Below are 21,375 nucleotides of genomic sequence, written 5' to 3'. Positions count from 1 at the left end.
AAATCAGAATATACTGGCACTTGACAGAAGAGTACTAATTAAGAGACAGTAATATAGTTGTGTATGTAGTGGTTATATAACTATCTTCTTTATGCTGCCATTGATGGTGAGCAATCTGTATATCTTTCTGTATATGTATGCTATGCTTCCATTAAAAGTTTATTTAAAAGACATCTAAGGGCTGGAGAGAATGATAGATACAAATTTTTCTTCATATCTGCATGGGGATCCCTTAAGCATTTTATACTTACCAAAATATTAAATAAGTGCTCAATAGACATACCAAATATTGACATATTATATATTGTAATAATCAGGCAAACATACATACATGTAAAAAAAGGAAAGTTGGTATATGCATATCCTAGCACTTGGGAGGCAAAGGTAGCAGGAATGTGATTTTGAGCTATGTAAAACTGTCTCAATACTTTTTAAATTTTTTTTAAAAGATGACAAAATCAGAATTTGTTGAATGCTCTGTCATAAGGTAGTCAGATAAGCACGCCACTTCTCTTTAACATACTATTTTCAAGTGTTCTGTCTTATAAATAACCAATGTATTAGACTTCTTTAGAGGAACAAACTTAGAGAATGAGTCTGTCCATCATCCATCCATTCATCTCCTACCCACTTATCTGTAGGGGATTTTTAAAGAGTGGTTGATAGGCTGTACTCCAGCTAGTCCAACAATGAGTATCCACCAATGGATGGTTCAGGAATGCAGCAGCTATTCAGTCCACGAAACTGGATGTCTCAGCATGGCTTCAATGTATGCTGGAATTCCAAAGAAGCAGGCTCTGATGCCAATGAAGGAATGGACTTTCCAGAGAAAGCGAGAGCAAGCAGACAAAAATTAAGCTTCCTTCTTCCATGTCCTTTATAAAGGCTACAAGCAGAAGTTGTGGCCCAGATTAAAGATGGATCTTCCTAGTTCATATTATTAATTAAGGGAAAATTCTTCACAGGTGTATCCAGTTGTTTGGGTTTTAGTTAATTTCAGATGTAGTCCAGTTGACAACTAAGAAATAGCCATTACACCCAATAAAGCATGGCTGTTAAAATGAAAAACAAAATTGGAATGTGCCACATGTAGTGGTGTATACAAGATTATACTGGATTACCTGTGACCATTAAGAAAGGGAGAGAGAGAGGAGAGGCTGGACAGATGCTTAGTGGTTAAGTGCACTGGCTGCTCTGCAGAAGACCTGGATTTGATTCCAGCACCCACACAGTGGCTCACAACAGTCTGTGACTCCAGTCCCAGAGCATCTGATGCCCTCTCTGGTCATCATATTACCAGGCATGGATGTGGTATATATGCAGGTAAAATACAAACGCACTAAAAAGATATTAAAAAAAAAAAAGTAAAACAGGATGTAAATTTTGAAGGGAATCTAAAAAAAAAAAAAGTATTCTCAATAAGATTGTTAGGGTCAAAAGCATCTTTTAAATTACAAAAAAAATAGGTGTATACTTATATGTCTGTGCACCACATGCACCTAGCAGAGAAGATGTCTGATCGTCCATGACTGAAGTTATGGATGGTTGCCAGCTATCATGTGGGTTCTAAGAAGTGAACTGGGCTCCTCTTCAAGAAGAGCAAGAGCTCTTAACTGCTGAGACACCTTTCTTGCCCCAGGACTGTTTTAGCACAGCTCTTGCTGTTCAACAGAAACAGCTGATATATGATCCATACTTTTCTAAATTTCAAGACAAAGTTTTAGCCATATACGCTTCCATCAAAAATATCAAACCAGTATCTACAAATAGTGTTAAGGGAAACCTAATCACATATAAACACAAACTTCAAATTCTTTTTATATAACATTCAAAAGCATACAAAGCAAAACAATTGCAGTGGTGGTATTGCCAAGAGTGGTTATAAGTAATAGGAAGAGTTTGGGTATTAGACATATCCTGAATGTTGACAAGGTACTAGGTACACTGAATTGTAATTTGGCACTTGAACATCTTACTGTATTTCTAAGAGAGGTATCTGCTTTTTATCCTAAATGAAACATTGTGGAGCTCTTGTCATTCAATAAAGCATACTTTACCTTTCTCAACATGAACTGAAAGAAAAACCTCGTCAATGTCCTTTCTCAAACATTCTTCAACGAACCCTAGTTCCAACTCCCTACCTCAACCATTTCCACAAGGATGGTATACCTCAACAGAGGTTAAAGGTAGTAAACAGTCCAGAACAGTCTGGAGGGTAAGAATGCTTACATTTCATCCTTTTAAAGACAAACAACTTCAGGTCCATTTTTTCCTTCAGAGAAAACAAACAAAACAACAAAAACCAGAACCAAGCTCCCAAAAGGAATGGAAATCCTAATGGCAACACTAACCTTTTAAATAATCATTTTTTTTGTGTATCATTTATATTGCTATACCATAGCTCACAATTCCAGTTGTTATACCATAGGTCTGTGATTTCAATTGTACTTGGACAATCTGATCTGGCTAAAAATGACAGTAATTTTTTCAAGGTTTTTTATTACCACCACTTTCCATTTTATGTTTTTAGTGAAAGATGACAAGTTTAAATTTAAACAGTTAAACGGACAGTTTACTTTTTCCCCACTTTAAAATACCAATTAAAAAATAAAATTAATTACAGCTTGAAGTCACATTAGCATACCAAATACTGTATGTTACAGAAATGATGTGAAGTTTTCTCATATACTTTTACTTGCTCTGGCCTCCCCTCACTTCTAGTCCTCGTGATCCGTCGAAAAAAATGTTCACAAGGCACAGTATAGTGAAGACAGAGTTTATTTAATGGTAAAGTAGGGTGAAAATGGGCAGTGACCAAAGAGGTGAACAATTCCATGAGGTGACGGTGGACAACAACCAAAGAAACAATGATGTTGTGATATGTTTTAAGTAGGCTTTGTGGTATTTAAAGTTTCTACAGTTGTTGAACAGACAACTTTCCTATTTTCTTCGCAGGCATACTTGGACGAACTCTTAGGGAAGCTCATGTCTTTGTTCTTCACAGAAAGCCCTCCTCAGCATCAGGTTGCAAACTTAGGATCTTTGGTCAGCTTAGAATGTCATGTTTTCATCATGGCCAGAGATGTGATCTAGACCTTATTTATTTATTTCAGTGACCAGTAGTCAGAGCTGCAGTTTCAGTTCCTAGTATTTTAAGCTGCAGACTGAATGAGGGGTCCATCCTCAGGGACCTTCAAGCCTGCTGATCTGTCTAGCTTCCTACCCGTAGACTTCTTGGTCCAAAGGAGCCCTTAATCCCACGAGTGCATGACTTTGCCTATCCTAACTTCAGCCAAAATAAGCTTCACAAAAACTTGTAAATTTTACAAGAAGCCCTTGAAACAAAGAAACTCCACAAGACAAGCGTGGTGATGCCCAGCATTTGGAAGATGAAGATAGTCAGAGGCTCTAGTTATCAGCCTCCTCAACCTGGGTTACAAAACAGAAACAAAACAACCACACAAGGTAAACTTTTATTTAATTTTTAAAAGCCACTCTGCTGAAGCGTTTTTGGTTAACTGACCCGCAGAAGGAATTGAAAAAAAAAAAAAAATCTAACCGCGGACTATTATTAACAAAAACAAAAACCACCTTAGGATACTTGCGCAGAACTAAGGCTGCGGAGAAAAAACCCCGCGGGTAAGCTTTGGGTTTCAAGGCTGGCATACACGGAGGGGCCGCCGCGGGCCGGGCACTGCGCAGCGCCGGGCTTGCCGCGCCGGGGGCCTGCCGCGGGCGCCACCCCCGCACCGGGGCCGAGGGCAGGCCCGGCTCCGCACGCGCTCCGCTCCGCTCCGCAGCGCGCACGTCACTCGCCGCGCGCCAATCGCGGCCTGGCGGGCCACCTCCCGGCCGAGCCCGCCAGCCCGCCGGCCGCTTCCGCTCTCACGCAAGCGCAGCAGCCGGGCAGCGGACGCCGCCGGCACCATGGTCCTGGACAGCGTAGCCCGCATCGTGAAGGTGCAGCTGCCCGCCTACCTCAAGCAGCTCCCTGTCCCCGACAGCATTACCGGCTTCGCCCGCCTCACAGGTAACCCTCCCGCGGCCATCCCGTCCTCGCGCGCCGCCCCGCGGGGAGGGGGGGTGTGGGGAGCCGGGCGCGGGGCGGGGCGCCGGGCCTCGGCACGTGACCCGGGAGCCGCGTGCGCCTGCGCGGCGCCGGCGGCCGGGGTTCCGGGGAGCGTGCCTTTCCGAGGAGACCCGGCGGGTTGCTGCCGGAGGGAAGGTGCTGAGTTAGCAGCCGTTCTCCTCCGGATGCTCACCGCCGCGTGCATATTGTAAAGCACCTTAAGCCCTGGTTGTCTGAGGCGCCCAGCGCGTGGTGGAGAAGTACAGTCTCCGCGTTAGGCAAGTGTGGTGCCTTTATTAACGAAATCACAAGCGACCTCCGTTCCTGACGGCTCTTGGAAGCTTGAGGTCACCCATCATGGAGGCTTTTGAGGTCACCTCCATAATTACAGTTCCTGGAGAAAGTCGAGGTGGAGAAAAAGTAGCCAGAAGTATTCCAAGGCTGCTATGATTTCAGAACACAATTCACTAAATTTCAAGGTCCTTCCTGTATGAAAACATTCCCACAACGCAGTTCTGCACATCCTGACTGTGAAAGTCTGCAGAATACGGTCAATACTTGAAAGATGGTGTTGAGTTTGGAGCATTGCAATGTGAGGTAGATCTTTCTAAACCTTTCTCCGGACTGAGTAGGTTGGTGACCAAATCAGCAAAGCCTGAGGTCCTGAGTATCCACTAATGCAAACATAAATTTAGATAATTATGAGGTGACTAGGCCTGATTAGCCTGCAACATTCTAGCGATAACTGACTTAAAATACAGTAATGGGAAGACCGGTGGAAGAAAAATAAAATGATTGTGTAAACAAGAAGATGGAATTAATAACAAATATGTGAGGAATATTTGGAGATGTGTGTCAGCTCTAATCCAAGGAAATTATTTTGTTTGCTGTTTGTTTTTACTTGAGTACTTCCCTCAAACAGATGTGCAGTTGATGCTAGTTCCACTCAGGGATAAAAATAACAAGAAAGACTCCTGGTCGGATAAACTATATCATACAGACTTTCACAAATGGACCTATTTTTTTGCTGTCCGTGACAGCTGCTCTGCTAAGTAGATGGTATGTTTTTAACATTTTTAAACGTTAAGAGATCCACTAGAATGTAGGAAATAGATTAGAAAGCACAATATCTGACTAATAAACAAACATGTAGACACCCAAGTGACATAAAAGTAACAAGAAAAAAAATTCCAAATCTTCAGTTCCCTACAGACATCAAAATCTCTTGATCCTACTCCCTTATTTAAAAAAAAAAAAAAATTATAGCATATAAAGAATTGACTTTTCCTTTATTGTTTCTTTACTCAAGCGCTATTTTAATGAGATCCTCCTGCAATGTTCTCACAATTACTAATCTTGCACATTGTCTTCACAAAGTGAGTTGTGGTAGTTTAATGTCAAGTCTGCATAAACCAGTTGTTTTTTTTTTCCCCCTTTGCATTATATCCTCTTGAGTGTACTCACTAAACTGGTTAGGCAAAGCCAGAGTGGTGCCATCATTTGGTGGCATTGTTCTGCTTTGCCACTTCATCCTAATGATACACATTAGTTAGGTTTTTAACAGTCAAAAAGGGAAACCGTTTTTCTCACCCTGCTGAAGGGCAACTTGCATTATGTGTGTTGGTTGGTTACGGCTGTGGCTCCATTTATGTTAGTTGCAATTTTTTTTTTTTATGAATGAATGCTTGAAACAGGTTAGATGGTATGAGTTTAGTGGCTAGGGGACTTCACAAGCATGTTTTCTTACAAGTCCCTTCTATAAATAAAGAGATTAAGGAAATTCAGCCACAACTTTGTGGTAGCTTTCACTTTAAAATAATGAAATATTTAATGTTATGACTGTGTCTTAAAAATAACAACCACTCTGGTGTCTGTTTCGTTTTGTTTTTAGTCAGGGTCTCCTGTGATGAAGGCTGGCTTCAAACTCTGTAGCTGAGGATAGTCTTGAACTCCACTCAATCTCCCCTTCAGAGTAGATTGTAATAGTAAAGACATTTTGTTTTCTTGTGTGAGCTACTTGTAGGTTCTATCATATATATTTTCATTGGAATAAAAACTTAGAAGACGGCTTTTAAGAAGTTCATTTACATGTTTAGAAGGCCAAAAGTATCATCATCTTCTCTGAAAATTAATCAAAAAGTCTTCAGTTCACATTATCTCTTTCTATTAAACTCTCATGATGGGTTTGCATTCTTAGAAAACATGGAAATTCTAAATTACACATAGGATTTAAATACTCACAATTTTGATCTATCAGAAACCATTTTTCTTCTTGTTAAAATCTCAAGACTAAGGCCTTTAAGATAAGTTAGTGTATTTCTGCTCTTGGGAAAATAATACACTGACCTTAAAAATGTTTTTTTTTTTTTTTTTTTTTTTTTTTTTTTTTTGTCACCTTAAAAAGCTATAAGGGACTGGAGAGGTAGCTCAGAGGTTAAGAACAGTTGCTGTTCTTCCAAAGGTCCTGAGTTCAATTCCCAGCAACCATATGGTGGCTCACAACCATCTATAGTGAGATCTGGTGTGTAGGCATAATGTTGTATAAATAATAAATAAATCTTTATTTAAAAAAAAAAGCTTTAAAAATAAAACTGTAGGAGGAAAAATGTTCTTATTCAAAAGTCAGAAAACAGTTTATTCCTACATTCATGAACTAGCCATGATATTTTGCCCACATAAATTAGTTCACTTCTCTGAAACTTGACAAAAAACTTAACTTAAAATCCAACGAATGTGAGACTTTAATAATGTATTTTTCACTGGTGTGCATTTTGGTGGCACACATCTTTGATCTCAGCACGTGGGAGGCCAAGGCAGATGGATCTGAGTTCAAGGCCAGCCTTGTCTACATAGTGAGTTCCAGGACAGCCAGAACTGCACAGAGAAACCCTGTCTCACAAAGACAAAAAAATATTTTTTTGTGGTAACACAAGTATACCAGCCTGTAATAATTTCATTTCTGTTATTTTGTTCAAGGGACAAGTTTTGAGCCTATAATTTAGAAGCAGGATAAGATTGAACACATACATTCACATAATAAGGTCTTGCTCGTGTATGTTTATATCACCTTATTTATAATATTCTTTCAAACTGGAAGCAACCCAGATATCTACCAACAGGAAAATCAGTTATATTTGTAAGGTTGTACACTGGTCAGCAATAAAAAGGAACGAGTTTCTAATCCACTAGATGACTCTCAACTTGGGTAAAAGAGCGTGTGATTACAGAAATCAGTAGTAGAGGAATATTACAGAAAGATTCAGGAGAGGACTTTGTTAGATAAATATTTACAGAAAATTTTACTTTTGGCTGCATGGGTACAGATAACTTGTCACAAGATGGAATGAACTGCTTAATATGTTTATTTAACTCTAAATTATACCTCAGTTTTTAAAAAGTGGGGCAAAGGTGAGTTCTTTCAGTAAGAAGGCATGAGTAAAAACAAAAGGTAGTTGTTTTGTTAATGTGTAAATTCTGAACGACAAGAATTTGAGTTCAGAAATCTTTTGAGAATCTGACGCAATATATAGATATTTTTAGATTACAAATTTTCTTTTCTCCTACTAAGTCCAAGTGTTCTTAAAAGCCAGTGTAATTAAGAATTAGTCTCTGTGGAGAACAGTTGAGGGCTCAAACATTTTCTGCCATATAGCGGTTTCAAGATGTATGTTTCCTCAAGCCACCACATATTTATGAGTACTTGTGATTGGCCATGCAACTGTCTATGTACTAGGAGATCGTTGTGCTCATAATAGAATGGGGAGAAAAGTGAAAGATGATTGTACTGGCTCTTTGATCTTGAGACAATCAATATTAGACTTTAAGGGTTAACAACAAAGCCAGTCAATATTAATAAGCTTCCTCCAGCACTAGGGGAATATTGAGACAGGAAGACCACTGACAAGGATTGGCAGCTTGAGACTAGACTAGGTTAAATGTTGAATTTAGGACTGTGGAATAGAAACTTATGTTATGCCCCACCCTTCTTTTTTTCCCCTTTCCCTCCTTTTCTTCTCTCCCCCCCCTTTAAAAAATAAATAAATGAAACATTTTTTATATGTGTAGGAGTTTCGCCTACATGTGTATCTGTGAATCACGTACACATGTGATTAGCAAATTACATGTGGTAGCAAAAGGTTGTGTCCATGTGCATGGACAGAAGAGGGTGTTGGATCCCTTGAACTAGAATTACAGACAGCTGTGAGCTATCACAAGCGTGCTGGGAATCATATTCAGATCCTCTGAGAGAGCAGCCGGTCCTCTCAGCCGGCTCTGCAGCCCCCTTCTTTCTTCTTTGTGTGGTCACGTGGCCTAGATGGACTTGAAACTGGTAACCCAGTTGAAGAAAGGACTGTGTCTTTCACATTCGCAGCAGTCCTCCTGTCTCAAGCCATGGCCCACCATGCCCAGCAACACAATGTTTTCTATTTGAGAAATAGAAATATATATATTTTTTGTTTCTTAGCTGTAAATGAAGATTTGGCATTATATGTAACTTTTAGAAACCTGAAAAGAAAAAAAAAAAGGTGTCCTGGTTGCTTTTTTCTTTTAATAATAGCAAATGATTCATTGGTTGAATTATCAATCATGGGGCTCCTTGATAACAATATAAAATAAGTAGACAATTCACCAGAAACTGAATAGATTGGGGGTACTAATTTCAATGACGGTGACAACAATGTTTAGTAACAAACCTCTAACCAGCTCCCATTATAAGTGCTAGTCAGAGAATTCACTGTTACTTGTATCTGATCACCTGTCCAAACTCATTAATTTACTCTTTTGACAACAGGTGGTAGAACCCCCACGGGAGAGGTGGGGAAGCACTAGCAAAAGGTTGTGTTTGCTAGTGTAGCACCATAATTCCAGTCTTAGGACCTCCCAAACAGCTGGGCAGAAAATGTGGTAAGGGCAGGGCTGCTAGAAACGTGGAGTGTGACTCTTGTGGCCCAGGTTGTTTCTGAGGCAACACACAGGGTCTGAGACTAAAGGGGAACTCACAGCTTTGGGATGTGGTTGTAAAGGAGGCAGGTCTCTCAAGAAAGAGTCAAAGGAGTCAGTGGGTTGAGAACTAAGTGCTAGGGTGGGCATCAGGAACTAGTGGGTTTCTTTTTCACTTTGAAGTCCTTTTTAATCTCTTCAGGTTTTCAGTCAGGCTTAGCAGGTCATCTTTCTGGGCTGAATGCATTCCAGCCACATTGTCCAAAGTAAATCCAGGCAGGAACTGGGGCATGGTGTCAGTGGGGATAATGGAGAGGGTATGAAGGGCCCTTCAGCTGGGGCCTCCTCCCCTGAGGGAGGGCTTGTCCTACTTTCTTAGAATACTCTTGCCTGGGCTGAAGATGTAGCTCCATTGGTAAGGCCTAGTATCACGAAGTCCTAGTTAAGTCTTCACCACCACATAAGCCTGGCATGGTGGCACATGCCTGTGGTCTCAGTATCAGAAAGCACAGCCAAGATTAGAAGTTCAAGGCCGGCTTGGGATACAAGCTGCCATCTCCCCATACACACATGCATACACTCATACACACACTCATACACACACTCATATTTTCCTTACTGAGATCCGTGTGTTCCCAGGTATACTTGAAATGTTTTTACAATGGCTGGTTAGGGTTGGGAGTATAACTCAGTGATAGAGTTTGTGCTGTGTGTGAGCTCTAGAGTTCAAATTCCAGCACTAGAAGGAAAAGATTTTCATATATATATTGTGATCAGCAATATTATATCAAACCTAAGTTGTCTTCCTTAAGGAGCTACTTTGAACTTTTTTTTTTTAATTGCTTGCTCTTAGTTGTTTTATTTCCTGCTTTATTTTTTTTTCTCTAGGGATGTCAGTTCTGTCTTCCTACTCTTCCTAGTTATCGTAATTGCTGGTTATAAAAGTCATATAACTTTTAGGACCCTTAGTCCTAAAACAGTCTAAGTATGTTCTAAGTTCATTCTTAATTAGAAACAGGTAATTTTTCTTCCCTATAAATTAGGAACAATTTTTTTCCTAAGTTCTTTTAATTTAGAGAAAATTTTAAGAAAATTCAACCCTTTTACACTGAAGTGCAAAGCAAAATGCTGCCTGTTTTTTGTTTTTTTTTAATAAATTGAGTGCTATTGTCAGCCTGTTCTACCTGGGAACTAACTCAGTTATAGCCAAAAACAAAACAAAACAAAACAAAAAACAAAAAACTTCCCCTCCCACGTCCAGTCTACTTTAGACGTTCATCTAATCGTGGCTTGTTTCCTAACCCTTGATATTTCTTACAAGTGTTCCTTCATCCCACAAAAGAAACAAAAGCTTACCCAGAGGAAGCCCCTCACTGTAGCTCTACTGAGTGACATTTTGACCCCTCCTTGTCCTTCTGGGATAGATGAAACAAACCTTCTGGAATGGTGTCTTTTGGGCTTCACAGCTCCTTCCTTTCTCTCATACTCTTTCAAAGGGAGCTCTGTCTTCCTTTAAAACCTCTGCCATGGGTTAGTGCGATGTAACCCATGCTCCTGCTGCTGTTAACTGTAGGCCTTTAGTTTGTGTCACATTCTTTAACAATGTGACTGCTGCTTTCCACTCCTTCCCTGTGTACTTTTGCTTACAGCTGCCCTTTTATGCTTCTTATTGGGGAGGATGGGTGATTGCATATGTTAGAAACTGCCTTTCATACATAAAGTAAAACCAGAAGTCTGAAATCAAGAAGGAGCTCCACTTCTTATGGCTTATGTTCTGTAACTAATCAACCACCAAAACATGTTGACTTCACTATATAAGCTACTGGTTCTTAAATTTCTCAAGAATGAGCCAGGTGTGGTGTGTGTCTGTGTCACAGCCACTAAGGAGGCTGAGGCAGGAAGACCTTGATGCCAGACTGGACTACAGAACAAGTTTCAGCCTGGCCTGGATTTCATAGTGAGTCCCTCCGTCAGATCACAGTTCTTAATTTTTAAAAGAGGAAGGAAGTTATTCACAGACCTGCTCTGAGTCTGGACAGTCCTCAGAAAATGTTCACTCGCTGTTTGTCAAGTTTTACAGGACCTCCATACAGAGTGTTTCTCACAGTTCTCGCTTTTTCTGTTCTAATAACATCCGTGACCTTAGATCCAGGTGGGAATGACTTCTGGATTAGGTTTTTTTGTTTCTGTTTTTTTTGGCTTTTGGTTTTTTCAGGAGAGTTTCTCTGTGTAGCCTTGGCTGTCCGCGACTTGATTTGTAGCCCGGGTTGGCCTCGAATTTACAGAGATCTTCCTGCCTTTGCCTCCCCTAGTGTTTGGATTACAGGCGTGAGATAGCGTGCCCAGCTCTTCTGGACTAGTGATTATTTGTTTTGTTTATTTTTTGAGACATGGTCTGTAGCGTTGACTGGTCAGATCCCCTGTGTGCTGGGGTCATGAGTCTGCACCACCAAACCAGGTTCCTTGTATTTCCAGTAGATTATCTAAGCCTCATCCTTCCCCACCCTTCCTTACCATCCTCCTCTAATCCATCTGCCATCAGACTGTAGCTTGACTTTGAAAATAGGTAATGTTCTAAATATGTTTACACACTCCACTGCTTTCCTGCCGTGCACAGGCAGATTCCTACCTGCCTACCGCATATCAGAACTTCTCATGCTGTCAACTGCTCCTGTCTTCAGCACTTCTCTTCACTGTATTCCAAAGATACCCTGGTGCTGAGTGTGCCAGGCTGTTCCTGTTTCTTAAATATCTTTCTCTGTCTTAACTCTGTAAGCTGTAGAGAAAGTTAAACAAACCAAATAGGAACGATCTAGGTGCTGATTTGATAAAGAATAAACTCAATTTGACTAAAATCCATTGTAGTGCTTATGTAAGTCTAGTAAAGGACAAGGAACTGAAATCTCGTGGAGAGGAGATGCTCATTTGCATAACTAGCTTCACGGTAGAATGTGTGAACAGCTTTTCCTTTAAACAGCATTATACAGTCCTGCCAGTGACACACAGGCTGGAAGGTTTTACATGTTCTTTGTGTCTTGAGGAGTCTTGAATCTCTGAGCCTTTTGCTTTCCACCTTTCAAGTCTCCACCTATTTTCTTTTTTTTTCAGAATGTTTCCTGGCTCTTACCTGAAGTTACAGTCAACGCACAGCTGTGCCACCACGTAGCGTGTGTGATTGCTTGGTTGGTTTTGTTTTGTTAATTTTATGTCACCTTTTTTGTTTTCTTCGGGGCTCTTCGTGCAGCCTGTGACTGTATTGTTGTGCTTGGCTTCCTTGCTATCTGCCCCCTCCTCTCAGTAGTAGCACCCCATTCCTGATGCAGTAACTGGAATATAGGGTACTTAGTAAATGTTGTTGATTAAACGAATGAATGATTGTTATTCCTGTTTTACAGGCAAATGAAACCTGGATTTAGACTAAAGATAAACAGTAATTAAGTTGTTTGCTGCATTCCTGTTCTGCCCCAGGCACTGCACTGTGCACTCCATGCACAGAAACAGGAAGAAGCTGCTATTTTTGCACTGCACAGTGTCTCCACAAAGTGGGTACTACTTATACAGTTAAAAAGTCTAATCTACAAGAGGAAGTTCATAAGATTTTATTCAGAAGGTCTTCACTATGCACTTACATTTTTATACATCTGATGCATGCTCATATGTGGTTCGTGTGTGTGTGTGTGTGTGTGTGTTGATGCACAGTGCACACATACACGTGGAGGCCTGATGATAACTCGAGTGACATCCTCAGATTGCTGTCTAACTACTCTGAGACACATTCTCTCATTGGTCTGGAACTCGCCACTTAGGCTAGACCAGCTGGCCTTTGAGCCTTAGGGGATTTTCTTGTTTCTGCCGGACAGTGAGATTACAAGCACATACCACCATGCCTGGCTTTTTTAATGTGGGTTCTGGGGGTCGGGCTTGGGTCTTCATCATTATAAGGCAAGCACTTTAGCAGACTGGCCATACCTTAAGGCCATGCCCTTAAATCAGTAACCGAAAACAGGAAGGGGCTGGTGAGATGGCTTACGAGGTAAAAACCCTTGCTGTGCAGACCTGACCATCTGAGCTGAGTATTTCACTGTGGAAGAAGAGAACTAAGTCCAAACATTTTGTTCCCCAAGTCTACACGTGGCCGGTGGCAAACTCCCAAGCATCATACATTCTAATAATAATAGCAATAAATCAGAAAGGGGTGTTTGTAAGGTGTAAAAGCAAATGTTCTAGGATAGTATAAGTTACCTGTAGCTAGAAACAGCATACTTTGCTTTAAGTAACTTCTTCAGGTCCATATAATTTCAAAACTCATTGTTCTGAACCTTAAATCGAAAACAAAAGAAATTGAAGTATAAATTATACATGTTGTAGTAAAAAGTAAATTAGCCTGTTGAGCCAAGCATTATTTAGGTTCTGAGGATACAGTGGTGACCCAGACAAATAAAGTCTATGTTTTTATAGACCTTAATGGTGAGTGGGACACGTGCAAGGTTAAAGACCCTACTGAAACTTATGTTTCCATGGGGTGGAGAGATGGCTTAGCAGTTAAAGGCATTGGTCACCCTTCCAGAGGACCTGGGTTGGAATCCCAGTGCCCACACTGGGTCTTACAACCACCTGTCACTCCAGTCTCTAGAGATCTCTAGAGATCCTCTTCTGGCTGCCATAAGCACCGGACATGGAGTTGGTGCACAAGCATACATGTAGACGAAACATCCATTTTTTTATGTTCTTAACAAACTTTCAAATGTCATTATAGAGTTAGAAAAATGATAAAATAATCTTATATGTTAAAATGTGGGATATGGACTGCATAGATAATAACAAATATACTGAAATGTTATTAATTCTTGCTAGTATGATTTTTAATAGCTTTTTCTTTTCTAAATTAAAATTTCATACTATGCGTGTTTATAATTGTAATCAATTAAATTTAAAGCGTGCATTATAAAGAGTACATTTCTTAAATTAGTTTGTATACTATATATAATTAGTGATGACCCCGCCCCCAGAGTAACTGGTGTACATAAAAAATGTCCAAAGCAAGTGGCTTATCTTACCAGGTTTTTTATTTGTTTGAGTCTTCTGTACTTTATATTCTTTAAGAAAAATTGTCATCGTGTGTTGGTGGTGCACACCTTTAATCCCATCACTTGGGAGGCAGAGGCAGGCAGATCGATGTGAGTTCGAGGCCAGCCTGGTCTGCAGTGCAAGCTCCAGGACAGCCAAGGCTACACAGAGAAACCCTGTCTTGAAAAACAAAAACAAAAAATTAAAAAAAAAAAAAAGAAAAAGAAAAATCCTAGCTGAGTGGTAGTGCCTCACACCTTTAATCCAAGCACTTAGGAGGCAGAGGCAAGAGCATCTCTGCCTTGAGAGGCCAGCCTGGTCTACAGAGTGGTCCAGGACAGAGAGAGAGACAGAGAAAGGAAAACTCATCTTATTAAATGTATTTAAAACAATTTAAATTGAGCTATATACTGTATTGCTTTCACTTCATAGAAGTTTTTACTTAATGCAACATTAAAAAGAGGCTGGACTCAGTGTTTTTATGTTAGTGCTCTGTTGTAGGGAATAACAGTAACTCAGCCAATTTTTGTTACATTATTTTCGAGCACTGGATTACTCAGCACTAGATTGCACAGGACGGTGTCTGAACTGGCGGTGCAGCTGACCTGGTAGAGGCTCTGCCACATAATGTCTAGTGTGCATGCACCAGGCTTGGCCGTGTGAAGGCAGGGACATTTATTCCCTGAGGTTACTTCATGAAACAGTAACAAGAGTAAAGGAAATAACGCCTGTTTAACAACCTCGGGAGCAGGTAGCTGGTGGGTAAGAGCGCTCCTCTGCAAGTCTGAGAGCCTGAGTCCCAGCACCCTCCTGAAAAGCCTGAGTATTCGAGGCCAGAGACAGGCAGAGCCTGAGGGCTTGCCAGCAGTCAACCTAGCAAAACGAGGAGTTTCTAGTTGTGTGGAGAACCTGTCTCAAGGCTGTAAGTCAGCAATGGAGGAAGACGCTCAACTTCTATTGGTTTCATGTGCACAGAAACACTGGGTGCTGACTTGTAAGAGGATGCTTCTATGTCTGTCTAGTGATTTTAAAATACTGTACTGAGTAATGCTTAATATTTTTCTAGATTCTGCAGTTACTTGCTTATATAAATAGGTTATTTCTTTTCCATGCCTGGCATTGTGCTGAGTTGAAACGGCTTCCTTCTCCACTGGGTAGGCGCACACTCCACCACTGAGCTTTCGGCCCATTCACGTTGGAGGAGTCGTTACTAAGCCACTGTATTTTAGTGGCTAAATAGTAGTATCTCTCCAGAATAGTTTTATTAAGAGAAAAACATTTAATTTTAGATCTGTGGAATTTGATTCAATCTGTGACTTAGAACAGGCTTTGGATTTAGGCTGATGAACTAATCTTGCTTAAGCTACTTTTTATCTACACGTAATATGAGAATAACGTTAAAATGCTGCAGTTGTCAAAGCTGTGTGAGGTGAGTTGGTTTCCTCTGAAGCACAGCCCATCACTTACCAATATTTGTCAGCACCCTGTGGCACATAGTTTCTTCTAGTGGTACCTAGAAGGGTGTAGGGTCAGTGAAGGCGCCCAGAGGAAACTGGCAGCACCCTCAGACCTCTGAGGGCCATTTCACTTGCGTGTTTGTATTTCATGTGTTCTGAAGACTGGCTGGTAGCTAAAAGGTATTTAATAAGCTTCTTAAAATGAGACTATTCAGTATGTAAAGATTTCAGTTCATTAAGTTGACTGGTTAGGTTGTACTGTTGGAGAAGATTCTGGTTTTAATTTTAGAAAGGTAGGTTGAAACATTTGAGGCCATGTTTTGTCTGAAATTATAAATTAGTAATTAAGTTTGGGTGTGTGTTTGGAAATTCCATTGTATGGTGTTAGATGTGGCATTAAGGAGAAAGGAGTGAAAATGTTTCCTAAACTTAATAAGACATTTTTGTTCATAATTATATAGGTTGTAATTCCAGATAAAAGTAAATACAAGCACAAACATACTTAGGTATAATGAGATAGGCTATTTAAAATAGTGTGTTTCTATAAATTTCAGTTTCACAAATCGAGTTAGCCTACAAATAAGAAAGGTAATCCTAGCAGGGCTGGGTCTGCTCTGTTTATACTGTTTACAGATGCGGTAGATGTGAGAAGCACAGGTCAGCACACGCGTGAGCTAGCCAGTGTGTGTGTTCCGAGAGCACCGCAGATGCTGACGACTGTGTATGTGTTTAGTTTCAGAATGGCTCCGCTTATTACCCTTCCTTGGTGTACTTGCACTTCTTGGCTACCTTGCAGTCCGTCCATTCTTCCCCAAGAAGAAACAACAGAAGGACAGCTTGATTAATCTTAAAATACAAAAAGAAAATCCCAAAGTGGTGAACGAAATAAACATTGAAGATCTGTGTCTTACTAAAGCAGCTTATTGTAGGTGTTGGCGTTCCAAGACGGTAAGATAACCATTTGCACGTACAGTGAAATTGTGTGGAAGTAGTATGGCTTTGCCCTTTTTCTTCCCAGTTTTAAAATTCTATGAGATTAGGGACTTTTCTGTATTGTTCAGTATTAAAAGTTGGTATTCCCAAATTGAAGTGTGCACTTCTTTGCTTTATAGTACCTATGTTAGAAGAGAGCAAGGAGCAGTGAACTCTGATGTTCTCACAGTGTTTAGCATTTGTCTAGAGCAATATGCTTCAAATAGTTGTGTGTGTGTAAGAGAGAGAGAGAGAGATAATTTAAGGTTTAATAGAAAGGAGCCTAAACTTTGATGTCAATATAAATAATTACTAAAATTTGCTGCCAGTCTGTCACTTTTTTAAGCAAGTTGCTAACCTGGTTTAGATTGGGCTGGGTTTTTTTTTTTTTTCTCATTCATTCTTTCCTTTTCCCTCCCTCCCTCCCTCTCTCCCTCTTACATAACAGGGTCTCATGTAGCACTAAATGGCCTAGAATTGGTGGCATTAACCAGGCTAGCCTGAAACTTAGAGAAACTGACTTGTTTTACCTCCTGAGTGTTGGTATTAAAGGCATGAGCCAGTATGCCTACCCTGAGTTACTTAACCTTTTTTTTTTCCTGAGACAGGGTTTCTCTGTGTAGCCCTGGCTGTCCTGGAACTCACTCTGTAGACCAGGCTGGCCTCGAATTTGCAGATTGTCTGCCTCTGCCTCCGGTAGTGCTGGGACTAAAGGTATGCACTACCACACCAGGCTGAGTTTCTTAACTTTTAATCTCTGGTTTATACGGTTTTCTTTATGATTTTTATTTGCTGTTTGTTTTGTTTTTTCAATCTTCTATATAGGTAATGCAGATATTTTTGAAGATTTACTGAAATGATACTTGTAAAATAAGTTACATAGTAAATGCTAGCCGTATTATAAGTTTCAATGAGGAAAATAAATTTGGAGTGATAAGTATTCTAGTTAATAAAATCTGTTTTCTTGTATTTGATGACAGTATTTGAAACTTTTAAGTACAGTGTTTTATTTGTAACAGCAAAACTTTAGAAACAATGTAATAAGCCTCAGTTAACATATAGGAAATCACACCCGACTAGATGTTGGGAAGTCAATACAAATCATGTTTTAGAGAAGTATTTAACGGGAAGACAGTTCTGTGGAGTATGATTTTGCTGCACAGGAATAAGGACCTGAGATCTCAGAACCCCCACAAAAGCCCAGGATGGTGGTATGCTTCTGGTGAGGGATGGGATGGGAAGGGGAGAGAGGAAGACAGGAGGCTCCCTGGCCAGTCAGCAGTCATTGTAGGTTCAATGAGCAGTCCTGTCTCAGAAATTAAGGTGGAGAAGCGACTGAAGAAGACATTGCAGTGTCAGTCCCGGCTTCCACCCGTGTCTCTACAGGCAGGCGCATACCCTCTGCACAGGCACCCAAACATTGACTGACATGAGGTCCTGCTTTAATACAAAAAGAGCATGTTACGATAGGATTGCACATTTGTTTTTAAAAAAGGAATGCCACAATAAAGGAAAACCTATACTAATTATAACTATAATCAGATGGATTGAACATTTAGTAACACATCTTTAATATTTTCAGAAACTTTATGATTTTATAACAAAACATGGTAAAATTTACTTTGAATATACATCTCATTTTTTAAAATTTAAATGAGAAATTAGCTCAAATGTAGAGCTCCATAGAGACCAAGAGCTTACTTTGATCCTTTTTAAACTTTTGTAGTCACTGAGACATATTCAGCCAAAGACTTTCAAGACAGGGTTTCTCTGTGTAGTTTCCCTGGCAGTCCGGGACTCTGTAGATCAGGCTAGCCTCAAGCTCAAGAGATCTGCCTGGCTCTGTCTCTCGAGTGCAGGGAATGGTTTTTCCTTTTTCCTTCTGTAGCCTGCTGTGTGGAGCATGGGGTGGTGGAATGGAGGGTGTGTTCTGTCAGGAAGCTCCCTGATGAGCTTCATGAGCATTTCACAAATGAATCCTTTCTGAATCCTGCTGTAAAATAACATTTGCAATTCTTTTTTCCTTTTAGTTTCCTGCCTGTGATGGGTCCCATAATAAGCACAATGAATTGACAGGAGATAATGTGGGTCCACTCATACTGAAGAAGAAAGAAGTATAACAGTAGCCATTTAAGATTGAAATTCTGACAGTAACATTTCCTCGTTTGTTGTGTGTAGAAAAATCTTTGGATATTTTAACCAGCAGTACTGGTTGAATAATTATTTCTGCCATTTATTTTCTTGCTACACTACTACTTATATTTGGTACTTTATATATTCAGTCATTTATACAGAAATCAAATGGTCAAGTGTCATTCTGAAATCAAGAATTAATGTATCTTTCAACAATAAAGTCAGCACTGGGAAATTAAAGTTTGGCTGTAGGCCAAAAGGTATTTTTTTGCATATCAGTATTTCAAAATAATGTATATTTTTAAAAAAAATTCTCCCTTGTTCTGCTAAATGTATTTTCATATTGTTTTGCTCATCTGAAGTAGTTTGCCATTCTTTGGCGTTTGTGGAACTCTGCTGTTTTTGATGAATTATGAAATATATTGCCACCAAGAATTACTTTGAGGTAATAAAACCGATGTTTTATAAAGATTTTTGTCTCATTACCATGATTATCCCAATTTCAAAAAAGTAAATCAGATATAAAAAGTTCCAGTGACAATTATTTGCATCATGAAAAATTGGTTCACCTTACAAAAGGCTTGCTCTGTGTGCTTGTGTTTAATTTGGTGACAGCGGTGTGGCAAGAGTACGTAATGCTAAGTTACACTACAAACTGTAGTTTGAAGGTCAGTCAGATATAAAACATCTGAATTTGCATTAAAATGAAACATACTTCATTGCTCCTTTTTGTAGTTAATTATAGAGAAATGGGGCAACAGGCTATTAAGTCACTTGTAACCTAGTGGGTTGAATTTGTACACATTGAGAGAAAATGTTTTGATTTTTTTTTTAAAAAGAGATAACTCATTTATTGTATTTTTAACTTCATGAAATATAGATAAAACACTTGGGTGTGTATAATGACAGAAAAGAGTCTGCAATGGGGTATACCAGCATATTCTGCACACACTCCTATATGATAAGGCCTTTGGTTGTCTAAAGAGAGGTAGGATGGAGGCAGCATTGCAGGAAGCATAATGCACAAATGGATTAGGCACTAGCTGTGCAAGGAAGCAAGCCATACAGTGTTACTGGCAAATACTGAAAACAAACACCACTCATTTTATTTTCTGGCCCAGGAGTGAAATGACTCATCATTAAGGGTAAAGGAGGCTGCATAACAAAGGGTGAAATGTAGGAAAGTGCTTGAGTTCTGCATAAACCATGTCACCTCCAGGAACAGAGGAACCCCCAGTTAAACCTGGGGCCGCTCATCTGTCAGGACTGCTGGGTTAGATAGATCAGCCCTAGGTGTCCTTATTTCTCTAACGAACACATAGTAAGCCTGGTACAACATACGGAATGTGTTCTGTTCTTTCCTTAGCTGTCACAGCTAGCAGTCTGAGAAAGACTAGTGATGGCAAGCCAAGCTCCAAGCTAAAAAGGAACCTATCCCATAATTACAGTGACACGTCATAGTCTTATGTTTGTGTATTGTGAGATGTGAATAATTAGAGCAAACAGACATGTTTTAGGAAGGCTTGTTTTTATTATTTTGTGTGTGAGTGCTTGTCTGCATGTATGTATGTCTGTGCACTATGTGCGTGCCTGGTGCCCAAGGAAGCCAGAGGAGAATGTTGAATCCCCTGGGGTGCTGGGAACTGAACCGTGGTTTTCTGCAAGAACATCCAGTGCTATTAACAACTGAGCCATCTCTCTAGCCCTGGAAAATTTTTAATAAAATGAATAAACATTTAAATAAAGAGGTTACAATTGTTTTGAACTAACCATCAAGAACTGAAATGTGAAAGGAGGCATTGTGAAAGTCAGAAGTAGTACAAATCTGTGTTTGTTTGCTCACTTTTGTGGTACTAAGGCTGGAACCCAGGGCTTCACACATTCTGGCAAGAGCTCTCTACACTGAGCTCCATTTGTGTTGTATCTTTTTAATAGTATAAACCATTGAGGCAACATACAAGAAAGTTTTCATTGTAGGTTTACTGGAAGTTTTGAATTATTTGTAATTCTAGCCTACTATCAGGAGTCTCTAGTTTTATTTTACATTACAATACTCATGTAATAGCTATCCATAAACTATTAAAGATACAATCCACCCAGTTCATGCTATTTTCTTTTTATTTGTCTACGTATGTGTGGGTACACCTATGTTTGCTGCTGTTTGTACCTTTGAGCATGGGGGCCAGAGGCCGATGTGGGGTGTTTTTGTTAATTGTTCGCTCTCTGAATCTGGAGGCCCTAGATTGAGCTAGGCTGGCCAGCCTGGTGAGCCTCCGAATTGCTCCTGTCTCCCCCTCCCAGCACTCAGGTTACAGCTGTGCACTGCAGAGAGTGCTGGCGATCAGAGCTGAGGGTCTGAGGCTTTGTGGCAAGCATGATACTGCGCCATCGCTGACATGGTTGTCTTTTTTCCGTGCACATATGGGAGACAGTCAGTCTTCGTGGCAGTAAAGCTAACAATTCCTGAGTATTTGTGTACACCAGACATTACATCAAGCACGGTACTGGGGTCTTAAATGTAGCTCATGTAAGGTCAGTGAGTTCCACTATGTGAAACCTTTCTCATGACCAAGATCCTCAAATCAGAGTTGGAACTATCTGTGCTGGGGAAGCTTTACAAGGTCTGCTCCCCAAACCCTTAGCTCAGGTGGGGGAGATGTTGAGCAGTGCTCTTTTGTGGCTGAGGGGTTTTTTTCTTTGATTGGTTTTGGATTTTCTGAGACCATTTATTCAGTG

At 40.1% G+C, this 21,375-nt stretch overlaps 1 protein-coding gene and 1 pseudogene across 2 annotated transcripts; one reads left to right on the top strand and one right to left on the bottom strand.

Annotated features, from left to right (window-relative positions):
* Window positions 1–3,822: 3,822 nt before the first annotated feature.
* On the top strand, window positions 3,823–19,110 carry Cisd2 (CDGSH iron sulfur domain 2). Of its 2 annotated transcripts, none has more exons than XM_055628181.1 (3): window positions 3,823–4,030; window positions 16,268–16,482; window positions 18,537–19,110. In XM_055628181.1, exons 1-3 carry the CDS (start codon window positions 3,928–3,930, stop codon window positions 18,624–18,626), a joined length of 408 nt encoding a protein of 135 aa, XP_055484156.1. In that variant the 5' UTR covers window positions 3,823–3,927; the 3' UTR covers window positions 18,627–19,110. The 2 variants fall into 2 exon arrangements, with proteins under 2 accessions (XP_055484156.1, XP_055484157.1); XM_055628182.1 differs by lacking the exon at window positions 3,823–4,030 and adding an exon at window positions 12,417–12,552.
* On the bottom strand, window positions 8,960–9,302 carry LOC129691969 (short transmembrane mitochondrial protein 1-like; annotated as a pseudogene).
* Window positions 19,111–21,375: the final 2,265 nt, after the last annotated feature.

Source organism: Psammomys obesus, unplaced genomic scaffold, assembly GCF_907164565.1.
Source record: "Psammomys obesus unplaced genomic scaffold, mPsaObe1.curated_primary_1811, whole genome shotgun sequence".
In the NCBI taxonomy this organism is placed as follows: Eukaryota; Metazoa; Chordata; class Mammalia; order Rodentia; family Muridae; genus Psammomys; species Psammomys obesus.
The sequence above is the reverse complement of the archived record's forward strand: the minus strand, read 5'-3'. Positions and strand labels throughout refer to the sequence as shown.